The sequence below is a fragment of the Electrona antarctica genome (assembly GCF_951216825.1).
Source record: "Electrona antarctica genome assembly, chromosome: 16".
Classification (NCBI taxonomy): Eukaryota; Metazoa; Chordata; class Actinopteri; order Myctophiformes; family Myctophidae; genus Electrona; species Electrona antarctica.
In genome coordinates this window covers 39777631-39793643 of record NC_136797.1, presented here as the reverse complement: position 1 = coordinate 39793643, position 16013 = coordinate 39777631, and the positions used below count along the sequence as shown (strand labels likewise).

General features: G+C 43.7%; 2 protein-coding genes across 2 annotated transcripts in view; one reads left to right on the top strand and one right to left on the bottom strand.

Annotated features, from left to right (window-relative positions):
• Positions 1-16013, bottom strand: part of LOC306940117 (serine/threonine-protein kinase NIM1-like) — an 805056-nt gene that overhangs the window by 536991 nt on the left and 252052 nt on the right. The gene's annotated exons all lie outside the window — the stretch shown is intronic.
• LOC306939298 (ephrin-A5b-like) overlaps positions 228-16013 on the top strand; it is a 100461-nt gene continuing 84675 nt past the window's right edge. The window contains exon 1 of the mRNA XM_079523887.1: positions 228-1455. Coding sequence (XP_079380013.1) covers positions 1328-1455 — 128 coding nt within the window. The 5' untranslated portion in view covers positions 228-1327. The remainder of the gene's footprint in view (positions 1456-16013) is intronic.

Here is a 16013-nt window from a genome sequence, read left to right as displayed (position 1 = left end):
TTGCCATGTCGGCATCACCATGGCAGCATGGGGACCTCTCGACCTCTGTTCTCCAGGTAAGAAGAGGAGACTTGTCCTCGGGCCCCATGTTGTGTTGTGTAATGTTGTGTCGATCTTTCAGCCGAAACCACCTTTTTATGCCAATGAAATGAATGGGTCTGTCGCGGCCGAGGAAGCAGATATTACCCCCCGGGGGTGAGGGAGTATTGGGGATGTTGTTTTTGTAAGCGAAACGCCCATCATTCAAAATTCAAACCAATGAGAGACAGGCAGTGTGCGCGTCCATGAAACTGGCACGGTGGGGGGAGGGGGGATGGGAGCGGGAGCATGGCCGAGGAGAGAGAGAGGGTGCTTGTGTCATGACTGAGCGCTGACTTGGTTGGTTTCTCCAGACAGATTCACTACATTTCTTGCGCTCCCCTTCCCTTGAATCCATCCCCTCCTTTGCTTGTGTTGCCTGAGCCTCAGCCTGGGCTGTCTGTCATATAGATGTGCTGCTGTTGAACCAACTGTAGGTCTGGTCGGCAGCGCTACATACATTGTTTTATAGTAGTAGTTCCTCCACAGCTGAGGAAGAAGGATCCACAGCTGAAGATCATCATCATCCACGCCACGCCACGCAGCCAGCGAGCTACTGGAGATGGGCTTTTCAGTCCCTGCTCCGCCCCGGTGAATCACAGGCAGTCAGACACTACAGCGGGACACGGAGGGAGAGATCCCGAGTTTTGAGAGGAGAGGAGCAGGCTGTGTGCGGAGAGACCTCGCCTCCCTCACCGGCTGCTGTTGCTGCATGGAGTTTATTCCACTGTGTCTGATCTGCATGATTTATGGACTGTACTCTCACTTCTTGTAGGATTTGTTTTGATGTTTTTACACTCCGACCTGCAGCAGGACAACAAGGCAGTTTGTTTGCGCACGGAGTCGGGGCTGAGTGAGATTGTTGTTGTTGCCCCGGCTCGGCGGGACAGTGTTCCCCCCCCCCGCAGACTTTTATTTTGGATTAGTTTTATCGTCCATATTTCAGAATATAGCATACGAGGCTACTCCGTTAACAGTGACCGTTAACATATGCGTGTGTTGCAATGGACACGCGGTTCGATTAGAACAACGGCGGTCAGAAATAGTTAAGCTGTTTTAAAAGGACTACATCTCGCTTCTTTAAATTAATAATAATATCCATCAAGAGACAACAGTCGACTGTGTGTGCGTGGTGAAGCAACCGTCTCCCCGGAGCGACATTCAGATGTGATTTCGCAGCCACAGCCAGACGCCGATTCACGCAGAGAGGGACTTTTGGCCAACAAGTTTGAGTTTGAGAGCAATAAATATGCCGCAGGTGGAAATGCTCCTTTTGCTCGTCTCCGTGGTCATTTGGACGTGCGTGTACGGCCAAGACCCGGCCTCCAAGGTGGTGTCGGACCGCTACGCAGTCTACTGGAACCGGACCAACCCCAGGTGAGTGAGTGGGAGTGGGACACGGACACGACGCACACGGTACGGCACTAGTACACCCGCAGCCGTGCGCAACTTGCGCCCGCGGAGCGCGGCTTGACAATGGGCTGCCGAATCCTCCGATGTCACGCAGTCAGAGTCAGACCCAGAGAGGCAATGTAGGCTATACTACTACCGTATCATGATGTAACCCTGCCCTGGATGTGAACAGACGTATCGTACTATCGTTTGTATATGGGCTACACGTTCAGAAATTTAGAGACTGATAATTTTTCTGTGCAGACATGTTTTATTTATTTATTGGGCGACAAGCAAATTTGTTTTGTAGCCTATTCTTCAATAGTGTTTCATTCGCCAAAAGCACCTCTTGTTCAGTTGTAGTATATCTTATACTATATACTTTCCCTTTTATCTTGTTATTCAGAAGTCCGATTTTAGTAATCCAAGGTTATGAAAAAACATGAGCATCACCATCAACCATCGTTTTAATGGTGTAATTAAGTTTCGAGCGAAAGAACAGTATTGATGACGCATACCCTTTGATTGACTCATATCTCCCATGGTGTTATGATGAGACCCGCGGGTCACCAACTTGACGCCCGGTGAACTTCACCCATGACATTGTCCAGTGACAGTCCAGTCATTATAAAATGCCAATATTTTAAATAGCCTATCATAATGAATTATAGGGCTATTGACTTACAGATTCTAATGGCTAGCCATAAGATCTACGTTACAATATAGGCTGATGAAATGAATACCTTATTTCAAACATCCCCCACAAGGCAAGGACAACTTTATTTGTAGGCCTACAACACATTTCAACAAGTCAAAGTGCTGTGATGTAATTGTAAGACATTTATAAACGGACATTTGGATATATTTAAAAATAGAACAAGTATGTGTTTCAACATTGATATGGCTTCAGAAAACTCACACTGTTTAATATAGGCTATGGTGTCCAGAATATTTGTACTGAAATGCTCAGAATAATTCACATTGATCGCGAGCGGTTATCTCAGAAGACCACAGATACAGCCTCTCTCTGGCCGCTGTATTTTCAGAATAATGCTGAGTTGCTCTTGAGAGTCTGCAGTCGTCCATCCATCCGTTGTCTATTAATATTGACAAAATGCTTGTTATCACAGTTGCATTTTTATTTTAAGTTGCAGCATCTTTCAGTATCAAGTGTGGTTGATCGTTATTCGTGAAGCTATAGCAGTGTAATGCTCAGAGGGGCTCCTAAAAATGACCCAAACCAAACTACAGTGAGTCATGTCTTGAATATCATGCTTTGTGAGTTGGAAAGAAACCTTGTATGTGAAACGGTTTCTTTTCACGGCTCCAATTCAAAAACGGCTACAAGATCTGCCATTTTTGCTACTTTGGTGTGACACTAGTGTAGTATGATCAAGTCATATCATTTTCCGACCGCGGTCGAGATCATGGATTTCACAATGCCATGCCGGACTTCCTTGTCCTTCATTGCCATCCCAAGTTCCTGCAGTGCTTACTGAACTGGGGATGGCAATGAAGGACCGGGAAGTCTGGCATGGCATGATCAAGTAGTAGGGCGGACACACACACACACACACACACACACACACACACACACACACACACACACACAGTTCAAATATGGATATACAAGGTTTCTGTATGACGATATGCTGCATGTTGACATCTCCTGTTTCTACTCTACTAGTTTTCTTTTTTGAAGTTGCAATTAATTGCAACCTCAGGGAAATTAATAATATCAGTTTGAAGAATTTGACCTATAATAACTTTGCTCTCTCTGCTCTACAAATGTTAACTTCTACTTTGTCACAGATGGCACTTTTTCCTTTTATTCTGAATGTGAACAAAAGGGGTTAGGTCATCTTCCGGTGGCGTGACTCAATGATTTATAATAAATGTAAATGACCTCAGCAGCACATAGTGCTATGTCCTTGTTTGCATTGAACACAGATGTGTGTCATTGTTAGTGGACTTTTAGAGTTTTTGTTCTTGTTCCTTTTTTTTAAGCTGATGAATTTCACTCTGCTTCATTTCAAATAGAAATATTGTACTTTTGGACTCCACCACATTTCTAGGAAGGGACACCGGACACAAACTTACAAAACCATTAAACCACACCAATAGCCGATCTACAAGCTCACAATGTGACGTGTTGTGAGTTTGTAGATCTGCTATTCTATTCTTTTTTTCCGACAGAACATATCTTACTATAACATAACCTCTGTCTGTGAGTTGGAGTCCATTTTCCGATCTGATCTTGCACACGGCCATGAAGGGAATGACGAAGCCCGTTTTTGTGTGTGTGCAGGCTATGGGACCGGTAGTTGCAGTGTCCCATAGCCTGGATGGATGTGGGTGAAAATGGCGGGTATGGATGGACTAGTTTCAGGAAATTTCGGGAAAATGTCTGACTGTTTATGGAAGTGTACTTCGTAATTTGCGCTTTTGAATACTTTAGTATACACTTTGTCTACCGCCGCCTGGTCATTGTTAGTGCTGTATTTTTGGTAGAGAGGCTAAGTATACACACGGCAAAATCACGAGTTTGTTTGTTTTTTACCATGGGCCATATAGTAAATGGACCACTGGCCATTTTTACACTGTCAGAATTGACTCCATTAATCAAAGCGGCCTTACAGTATACTCGGGTGAACATGCAGCAAAAATACCCGATCTACGCTGTGACGCGTTGGGAGCTTCTTAGATCGCCTATTATTCTTTTTTTTTAAAGATTTGTTTTTGGCTTTTGTGCCTTTATTGATAGTTACAGTGAAGACAGACAGGAAAGAGGGAGAGAGAGAGAGAAGGGGAGAGACATGCAGCAAAGGTCGTCATGAACGGGACTCTAACACGCAACACACTGTCAGGCAAGAACCTATATGTGGCATGCGCCTGGACCACTAGGCCAGCGGGCGCCCCCAGATCGCCTATTTTTGCCAAAGATTGATTATAGAGGATAGGATTGGTTGGACTCCGGTCGCCTACTGTGTGTATGTAGGGTTTTAGAAGTGGTTTAACAATTGGCAGAATTTCACTGTGCAGTTTTCAGATGAGTCAGAATCAAAATAAAGGTAATATTTGGTCTGAGATGGGAAAAGTGGTCTCTCTCACACACACACACACACACACACACACACACACACACACACACACACACACACACACATGCAGAGACGGAGAGAGAGCAGTATTTGTCTTTACACTGTTAACCTTGAGGTGAAGTGTGTGCTCAACAACGGTTTTCGGGAAAAGTAGAGGAAGCGGCGAGATACTGATGTACAAATGCAAATCTTGCGGTGCCATCAAAGTGGGCTGACACACTTCCTGCTTGACTAACACTTATCTGACTATAGGAGCAATATACCTTCACTGTGTGTGTGTCCCCTTTACAACCAGTGGTGGAAAAAGTACTCAAATGTTTTGCTTAAGTAAAAATATCAATACTGCAATGTAGAAATACTGTAAAAGCCCGTAATTAAAATTTTACTTGAGTAAAAGTACAGAAGTATCGGTATTAAAATGTACTTCAAGTACCAAAAGTAAAAGTACTCATTATGCCGAATGTCCTATTTCATACGTTTTCAAATGAAAATAGATCTACACCGGCTATTTTCAAATGGCCGAAATGTATATGGGTAGTTGATGTATGTTTTGTAATAATAAACAAAATCTAGTAGTAGCTACTAGCTAATGTTTTTAAATAAATGTGGAGTAAAAGTACAATATTTGACTCTGAGATGTAGTGGAGTAGAAGTAATACAAAAAATCACAACCGTGTGAAGTGAGGGGCGCAAATATATTAAAGTCTAACTCATGTTGATTAGGTGATGTGATGTAAAACAAACGGTGCCAACACAAACATTAAACCCTTTATCAATAAAGAGACAATGTAAATTTTCCCTTCATTGTCAATGCGTTTACTAAACAAACTTTGAACTAAAGACAAACATTAAACCTGTGTATAGAACCAAAAAAATGGAAATACTAAAGAAATAGTAAAGTAAAGGTACGTCAAAATTGTACTTGAGTAAATGTATTTAGTTACTTTACACCACTGCTGACTGGGAGCAATAACATCTTTTATACCGTCACTGTCTCGGTGTCTTCTTTACAACCTGCTACATGACGCTTGTTTTGTTTCTGTCCCCTACTATGACACCGCTTCTCAATGTGGGTTCCGTGGACCCGCAGGGGTCCCAGTGGGGGGGGGTCCCCTGCTAAATAATTGAAAGTTAGGATTAGGAACCAAATGGACCCTTTCAAGTCTGTAGCTTTCGAGAGTATACGAATGCGACTTAATGGACCGATAAGCCCGTAGCGGTTCTGTTTGTACACTCTGGGAGTTAAATGAACAGCGATGATTTAAGGATTTTACAGCATAAGAGATAGGAATGGCATTGGGGGGGGGGGGGGGGGGGGGGGTTCTCCTTGAAATTAAATAAAAAAAGAGATTGAGAATCACTGCCCTACAATGATTCCCAGTTTCCCAACAAGTCTCTCATTCCTTGGTTGCCATAAACTGCCCCCCCTCCGCCCCATTCCACCCACCCCCCACCACCACTCTACCAAATGCTCCTTCAACCTCCCTCCCCCCACCCGCCCCCAACCCACGCTGGGGCAGACAATGAGAGGAACACAGGGGTGTTTCAACAGCGGGCCAAGGGCTCAGCAGGGTGCATGCTCCTCTGAGACACACACACACACACACACACACACACACACACACACACATGCCGAGGTCACACGCTCGGTGGTAACCAGGCAGGCCCCTGGGTTAAGCATCAGGGAGCTTGCACAGAGGGGACTGTAGTCAGGGTCAAAACTGGGGCAGTACCGCCTGGCCCCAAGGGCCTCGGTCGGTGATGGGCCATTGCAAGGCACCCCGCCTGGACTTTGTCCCGGGCAGAATGGGGCTCTCTCGCTAAATAAATGAGTAACTCTAAATGGCCGTCTCCTTTTCTCATTCATGACTCTAATCTAAACCCGACCCGGGCTGTATAATATAACAGAGTGCCATGCTAAGACGTTTGGGGCCCCATGACCCGTAGCAGAACCTCGCAGTGTTCCATACCAGACCCTGGGCCCCATGCAGCACCCTGCTGCTTAATGGAACTAGACGCAGTCTCCGGTGCCACTGGGGTATATCGGCTGCAGCTTCTTCCTGCTTGATCGTTGTCTTCTTCGTCTCCTCTGTCCTCCTTTACGTTTTCATGGCTTTATGCGACGACAAGTGAGCCGTGTGGTGCCGTGTTGGCATATCTCACAGGCTCATTTGCGTCCACACACGCTTCAGCTTGGGTTTCAGATAAGGTTCTTGGAACATAATTCGGGCCCGTGCTTAGGAGGTGGTACTAACCCTGCGTTCTGGGTATTTAATTATATATAAAGTATTTAATTACTATGTTTGAGGGGCGCTAGCCCCTCCAATGCCTGACTTTTGCAATTACGTCATATGTCAGCCAAGTCTTTCATGGACTTTTAATGTTTGTTTAGAGCACGTTTAACAAAAATGTAATGGCAGCCAAGTCTATGGACTTTTAATAACGTTTGTTTAGAGCAGCAGTTAAACAAACATTGGGGACGTGAGACGTCATGTGGCCTATAATATTATATACAATAACGCTGCATTCATGTCTCGTAATGTATATAGTGGCAGTGAATCTGTAATGAATGTGGCGGTCAGAGTGGGCGCCTCTCACAAGTGTGAAGATTTGTATACATTTGAAAACTTGAAATGAGACCTTCTGCATTAGTGAGTGCTTTCTACTTTTGGTACTTTAAGTACATTTTGGTGCCCATCCTTTTTGTACTTTTACTCAAGTACATTTTGAATTCCAGACTTTCACTTGTAATGGTGTAGTTCTACATTGCAGTATTGATACTTAATTGCAGTATTGGTATTTAAGTAAAAAATGTGAGTACTTTTTTGCAACACTGTCCTTTGGCACTGCAGCGTCCTCCCATGGTGGTGATGCTAGACCAGACAGAATGTGTGAATGCAGTGCTGGAAAGTAATCAAGTATATATTTACTCAAGCGCTGTACTTGATGTACAATTCGAGGTGCTTTTACTTTACTTTTTCTATACTTTCTACTTCTACTAATATTGTACTTGATTACTTCACTACAATTATGTGAAAACTTAGTTGAAAGTTACTTTGCAGATTTAGATTTATAAAAGCCCTATTTTATACTTTGGATATTAGAAAATGGCGATTTTCAAGTTTTCAAATTCAGTACAGTACTTGAGTAAATGTACAGTACTTTTTTACACCACTGACTGTACTCATTATGAACTACTTCATTAAAATGAGGAGTGAAACTGCAGTGAGTAAGACAGGCCTACTGTAAAATTCTGTATTTTCAAAAGAAATGTGCTGTTTTGATATTTATTAGTCATATTAATTAGCCTGAGAGAGAAACTGCCTACGGCACACAATCAAATCTCTGGAGGGAAGCGAGAAGGGCCACAGAGCTAGTTTTACAGCCTGGCTCACATTAGCATGCACAGTACATATAATGGTGTAAATTCAGTGCTGCACATTGGGTTTCAATGGTGTTGAGGAGAACCCATTAACTCGACCCTGGCCAGCGCCAGGGGGCGATAGTTCAGCGACCGCCTCTGTTCACCACCATTCTATTTGGTTGAAGAAGAGCGTCTCCCCAAAACAGCAATGGCGAAGGTGGTCGCGCTGATCGGATTAATCACTGGCTAAGAGTCTTTAGAAGCATTCATATTTTAGATGCGCGGTCACGGGGAGTTGCTATTGAGCCACTAAACACAGTCGCTTTATTTATCCAGTGCGATTTGAAATGAAATACTCATAAAATGGCCTAGAAAGGCCTCATCCACCACCTTGCTCTCTTTCAATGCATTGAGGCTGAAGGGGAAGCAATCGAACATGGAGCTGCTGATCGACGAGAGCTTTGATTAGCGGTAAGCCAATTGTATAGGTTTATCATTAAATAAGGCGCTAATTAACACGTTAAAGGCGTCGTTGGCGGTGCGGGGTTTCATTAAAAAGGCTAGGTTAAAGAAGTCCTTAGCCTGGAATGAGTTCATGTGTGGGAATTATAATTCGACCATTTCCGGGTCTTTTGGTAGGTGTAGGGATTACACACGAAAAAAGTAAGAAACCACTGTTTAATACTGACCTTATGCACATGCAGTATTGGAGTCAATGTGACTTCATGCTCTAGTAGTCAGTTGGTGTGTTCTGAAACTAGCTTAGCATCATAATATTGCTAAACCACTATCGGTATGCGTGCCCTCGCATGCTTTTAATCCAGCCAGCGTTTTAACGGAAAATACTGTATCTATATGTGAACCCCTGTCTATAGTTGTGAGAGGAATTAGTCACAGACGTTACATTTTGGTGTCAGTCAAGTAAATTACATCAGTGGTGTGTAGTTAGCGCAGCAGCCGCGGCAAGCAACAAGGAGCTATTAGAATTCCCCGCTGACTGTCTATTTAGCTGCTTCATTAAAATCCACCACGGGCACACAACCTTCACCGCGGCTTCTAGGTGTTTATTTGTTGCTGATAGGTGGGATCAGCCGAGAATCGGGGCCGAGTTCCGTCCCTAATCTCCCGAGCTGTTTGTGTCTCCTACGCCATGGAAACCGATACCTCCTCATCATCAGGGGAACATCAATGGGTGGGACTAACGATCTGGCAGCTGGGGGGGGGGAATAGGGATTCCAGCATTCTACGAGAGCACTGTCACCTCAGGGAGAGTGGGGGTTCCTCTAATCCTGATAATGCCTGTCTAAAGCTTTCCACAACAGATGCAACATTATTTCCCCTCACAAGACAGCCCAGAGATTAAAAATCCAACAAACGCTAACATGTCTGGGTGAAATAAAAGGGGTCCCCAGCCCGTTCCCGGGTTTGCTAAGTGACCGCTAACTTCATAACATCCCCCTGTCACAACCTTTTGATGACAATTGCATTCTTGTTCGTTGGGAAGGGAGATGAACATCCCCTTGATGGAATGCATGGGAGAATTAGGCCAGAAATGAGCAATGGCCGAAGAGCATGGCTCTTCTCTTTGCCTCGTAACCGCCGTCGAACGGCCAGTCACAGTGACACAGTACGTCTCTCGAATAGAATGACCTCCACTGTTTGCTCTACACACTGCTTTCCTTTTTAATCTCCAATTAAAGAACAAGGCTGCATTTTTTTTCTAGTCGGTGGCGAGCTGATGTTGTGATAGTTTCCCAGTGGCATTGTGAATAGCTCCGTTCACATTTGTTCCCAGTGTTTACTCTATTCTTTCCCCCCTCTCGGCCTGTTCCTGGCTCCCTGCTGCTCGGTTCCGCTCGAACCCCCCCCCCACCCCCCCCACCCCCCCCACCCCCCAAATGCAGCAATGTCCAAATATTGACTGATTCTCGGGACAACGGGCCCTCTCCCCAGCCCTCGTCCGGACTGCGTCCCGTAGCGTGTCCTAGATTTTTACGGCGAACGTTCTCTGAGAAGGACGGACATGATAAGTGTATCAATGGATCAATGTTCGTTCATGGAAGCGTAAATGATATTGGCAGCGGTGCTGTGCGCAACAGCAGTGATACACGCACGGTCACAGGGATGAGAGGACCCCTGGATGGGGTTAGAACCTGTGTTCTCATCCCCAGCCTGTGGCTAACGATGTGGTTTGAGACGGCTAGGCGCGTTGCATTCTGGGAGGTAGCAGAGAGACTCGATCTGTCGAAAACCTACATACTATCAGCTATAACGACAAAACATTGCAGTGCAACAAACTGACATAACATTTGATGGAAAACAAACCAGAACCCCTCCATTACATGTCGTACAAGAAGCCACTTATCAATTTCCGCACAGCATGCTGGTTTCAGTTACTTGCTATACTTAAAGTAATTGTGACTTATATACACCTTGAAAAGACGGAGCATTGCCATCGGTTAACCACTTCAAACCATGTATCCGTCATTGACCACAGTCCCACAGGGCTCTATGCTAAGCCCCCATCCTTTCTTCCGTCTACACCAAATCTCTTTTCCGAAAATAGCTGATCGACGAGCTCACAACTTGTCGCAACCGGATACGATGTGAGCTTGTGGATCTGCTATTTTTGCAGAATGATTTTTACCCCAGAATGCAGGAATGCTTGGGTTCATGTGGTTGTATCTAATTACACAGGTAAATTCAGAGTGATAATTTAGTTGTGAGAGTATGATTGGCACCGGCACTCTCAGAGCTTAGATGAACAACTCTGGGAGTTGCTGTCAGTGGTGTAAAGTAACTAAGTACATTTACTCATGTACTTAAGTACAATTTTGAGTTTAATTTTAATTTCTTTACTTGAGTATTTCCAATTTTCAATACTTTTACTTCTACTCCACTACATCCCAGAGGCTATTATTGTACTTTTACTCCACTACAATTATTAGAAAACGAGTTACTAGTTCCTTTGTAGATTTTGATTATTATTACAAAACATACAATAACCACATTAGCCATATATATATATATGTCGGCCTTTTGAACATAGACGATCTACAAGCTACAGTAACGATGCCTGCAGTACTTAGTTTAGACAGTTTTTGGTTTAGACTAGTCATTGGTTAGACCAGCCATTAGTCCTACAATTACAACCTATCTCAAACCCTCACCCTAAACCTAACCTCCCACGGGGCAGCACACCTAAACCTAACCTTAACCCATGTCTAACCAATGACTAGTCTAAACTAAGTATGCACCCCAAGATGCCTATATATTTGAAAACTTGAAATGGGACATTCTGCATAATTAGTTTAGTACTTTTACTTTTGGTATTGTAAGTACAGTTGGAGGCCATCGATATTGTCCTTTTCTTTTTGCTGAGGTTTGCGTGATCTGCGCAAAAGGACAGTTAACCCATTTTGGGCGGGAACCCCTTTTGGTGTTTTAAACATAAAATAGCAGATCTACAAGCTCATAGCGCGCCACCGAGTGGCGCGCTACGAGCTTGTAGGTCTGCTATTTTTTAAAAATCGCGAAAATATTTATTTCAGAAAACTGGAGGATTTAGAAGGATTTAAAAAAAAAATTGAGGTCAGGCCTAAATGGGTCAAATGATAAGGGACCATATCGGTGGCACCCAACTGTACATTTCGATGTCAAAACCTTTGCACTTTTACCGAGTATATTTTGAAATCCGGACTTTTACTTGTAACAGAGTAATTCCCCATTGCAGTATTGATACTTTGGAGTAGTATTTCATTGCAGTAGTTCATTTGCAGTAGTTTTTCATTGCAGTAGTTCATTTGCAGTAGTTTTTCATTGCAGTATTGATACTTTGGAGTAGTTTTTCCACCACTGGTTGCTGTGTGGTTTTCTGCACTAGGAGGGAAGGGCCGTCCTGTGGAGCAGCCGGGCAGCTCTGTTGACCTTTGACCTCCTGCATGCAGGTTTCTGTCTCGGCTCAAACTAATAAGCCTCGGCTCCTTGCTCTGCCACGGCTTGAGTGACAGGAGCCAGAGATGAGTTCCCTTTTTTTTTTTAAGTCTGGCTGCTTCATTGTCTTTTGTTTCATGTTGAAATTTCTATCTGCATTTATTCTCTACACTAGATTGTCAGTCGGACCACGGATTATTCCATTCCAGTAAACAGAACGTTAACAGTTGGAGCTCTTTATTCCTCTTTATGTTTTATGTACGAAGAAGAAAGACATTCTTTAGTCTAATAGTCGCAGGGATTCGTCAACTAATTGGTTAGTTTTTTTTTAATCATCAAATCTGCAAAAGTTGAGTTTGCTTCACGTCATGCAGAGACTATTCTTTCAGGTTGAGATCTAAATTGTAATGATGTTCTCACAATGGCTACATTCTATTTCAAGTTATAGACTGGCACAATAAAAGAGTTACATCTACAGTTTACAAGAGATTAAAAACAACAAATCAACGATCAAAATCTTGGTTGATTAAGAAACGAACCAAACTGCTACAGTAGCTTATGAGCGGAAAAAGACCTAGTTTCACGTTGCTAAATGTTTCCTTTTTCCATAAGCTCCCCATCAACTAATTGGATATTTATTTCATCCAGTTCTCAGATCCCAGCAGCTGTGTGATCTTGGGGTATACTCTTTTATTTGTTATGGCCAACAGTCGATGGATTAGGAGGGACCCCATAGACCCTAATCTCACAGTCTCACTCCAGTGCACAGAGGTTCACTTTTCTACTGTTTCTTTAAGGTTTTAATCTCGCCCAGCTATTGTGTGTGTGTGCGTGTGTGTGTGTGTGTCTGTGTGTGCGTGTGCACGCTGTTTAAATGTGAGTGGTGAAATGGCATCCCCCGTGTCTTTTAAGGCACCGGTGAGGGGTATTAGCAAAGAGCCTCTAAGGGGCTTAAGAGGTCAGCCCTCCCTTTTGTGTGGAGACACAAAACACATCCTGTGGGACCCTTCACCTCTCCTCTGTTCTTCCCCCCAGAAAGCCAGGCCTGGCCTGACCATTCACATTAATCAGCTTCGCTCTCTAATGACTGCAGTAAAGCTTCTGAAAACGGGCCTCTAAAAGGTTCTAAAGGACCACTAAGCCCTCCTAAACAGAACAGACCGACCGGGGCGAGACTGCTGCTGCTCCGCTGCACGGAACGCATCTCCGGACAGTAGGAGCGCGCACGCACACACACACCCCGTGTCAAAAGTTTGTAGAGTGGATGTACTAGTGACTATACTGTGGGGTCCCCTTGCACACTTACAGGCTGAGGCAAATAAATAACAAATAATGAAACGCACGCCATGGGCCGAGAAGCGCTATAAATCGAACCCCATGATAAAGTGAAAGTCAGTGGCGTGCACAGACATTTAGAGGGGCAGGTGCTCAAGTTATGTTATGTTATGCTTTAGCTATTGAAAAATAGCAGATCTACAAGCTCATAGCGCGCCACCGAGTGGCGCGCTACGAGCTTGTAGGTCTGCTATTTTTGAAAAACCAAAAAAAAAAAAACGTTTCTTTTTTTTTTTTTTTTCAAAAGGGCACATTGCCAAAAGGGCAGGGGGTGCTCTAGCACCCCCTAGTGTCTATCTGTGCACGCCACTGGTGAAAGTGAAAGGCCCTTAGCAGTTATGTTTTAAGGAGCCTTCTTGTGCCTTATACTGTATGCCTTCTGTTATCTCATACCCCAAGACTGGGAAAGCATCTGTGTCATTTTAGATTTTAAACACTAACCATTCTTTTATACTTTGGCTACTTTGAGATTGCGGTCAGCGGCCAAATACATAATGGGGGTCTTGAGCACCACTGATATAAAACATATATGTTTTTTCAGGATAGGATTCAGAAGACATTTTTTAGAATTGTCCTCAGGTTATGGGTTATATTGTAGCAATATTTTGTTAAGACTGAGTGACACTAAAGGAACGTTTGCACTGCTTTCTTCCACTGAGCAGCAGAGTGAGAGAGAGGATGTGTTGTCTCAATGGAACCAGGGGGGAGCTTGGCTGTGATCATCATAGACTGGAAGTGGGTGATAAAATTGGGGCTATATAACGGCACTAATGGGCTGGCCTCGTTCGTTCTTTCACTCGGCGCTGTCTGCAGCAGCAGGACTGCATGTGTGTATTTGGTTGTTTATCCAGCGAGCAGACCCCGTGCTTCATGTGTAGGACAGTTGATATTAGTCTAAATGTCAGCAGGGTGTGGCTGGGTCTGGGGGGGTGTTGGTAGCCCAAACACTGTTTGTTTTAAAAGGACTGTAAGGATAGACTAAAAGACACAGCTGTTTTTCATTAGGTTCGAAGGCGGGCGGAAAAGATGAGACCATTGAGACTATTCCAAGTGAAATTGGCCAGAGAAATGCACGCTTAATGTGAAACAAATGCGATTAGTTCGATAACGGAACCAAATGTCCATTTTCTGCTACTGGAACTTGACTTGAGGGTAAATTGTGTGTGCATATATATTATACACGTGCACGTACACACAGGCATTTTTTGGTCACTGTTTTGCCATGTCCAGTCAGTGGTTGCTAACTTGTAGGTTATGAGGAAGGAATTTAAGTTAATTGTTCTACACTTTTACAGTCAAGGTTGTTTGTCAGTCACCGTAGCTTGCACATTGTTTTTCTGCTTTGCAATAACAGCTCTGCATATAATTTAACTAACCCATATAGCCATACAGTTAATCCAAACTCTTTATGTGGACATGTGTTTTTTTCATTTTTTTTTGTAGAATCACTGTTCTACATGAAAACATGATACGATGAAAACATTTGTGTACTTTTTGTGATTTTATTTTAAATTTATTGCAGACCAATGTTTCGCATAGCACAGTCACAGGCTGGCTTTCATGTCAAATCAAGACAAATGTTGTTCAATCAGCTATATGCAAAGTAATTGTATAATTGGCAATTTTGTAAAACTAGGTAAAGGACGTTAACGATCATTTAGATGGGAACAGAACACGGGGTGTTTAAATGCGAGTTAGTGAACATTAGATTTTCATTTTTTTTCATGAACTTGGTGTGACTTTGTGGGAACTTTAGCGTAGACGAGAACGAAGAGACTATTTCCTCTTGTGTCCGGACGTGGCCGGAGCTTCGGGACACATTAAATATTAAAACGCTGTTTGCGATCTCACGTTAGAGAGAGCCTGGACAGCAGAGCTTCACACGCAACCCAGGGCGAAACCAGGTCAGCACCGTTGTGACTTTATTAACCCATTGAGACCTGACGTCGAAATTTAAAAAAAAAAGTTTTCTAAATCATGACAATTTTCGGAAAGATTTGAGGCACATTTTAACGATTTTTCAAAAATAGCAGACCTACAAGTTCATAGCGCGCCACTCGGTGGCGCGCTATGAACTTGTAGATCTGCTATTTTTCAATAGCTAAATTATAACTATGTTTAAAACACCAAAAGGGGTTCCCGCCCCAAAATGGTTAATGTGGTTAAACGCTAACGTGACATGGATGCGTTCCAGGTCTCAATGGATTAAACACGGGTCGACGTTTTGTCCTCTCAGCCTTTTTGCCCCTCTACCCTCAGTGAGTGATTCTCTGAAGATGGACGACTTTGATAACATTTAGTTTTTTTTATCGTTTATTCATTTATTGTCCCATTTCGGGGACGTTCAGGGTCGTAGATGGAACAATGACAGACTGACTGAGATTTGTGTCAAAAAGCGTGTGTGTGTCGTCTCCTCATCGTTACGTCCTGCAGCATGGCGGAGCAGGGAACAGTCAGCCATTTGCGAATTCGACTCCATTTTGTTCTGGCGAAAACAAAAGCGGTTCATCTTTAGCCGTTTCTTAGGAATTCGCCGCTCAATTTTAAATCGGAAATTAATTAACAGCGTCCCCCAGCGCCCATGATCATTTGAAACCATTTGTAGATCTTACTTAATCATAATCTCGGCGGGGAATTCTCTCAAGCCGGAAGAGTAGAGTGTGTGATTTGGGGTGAGGGTGGGGGGGGGGGGGGGGGGTTCTGGAGGAACAGTGGGGTTATCCAAGTGAGGCGAAAAGTGGGGGTCTTTTTTTCCCCACCAGCCCCAACTTCTTGCATCGTAACACAATGACCATTGTGCAAGTCGTGAT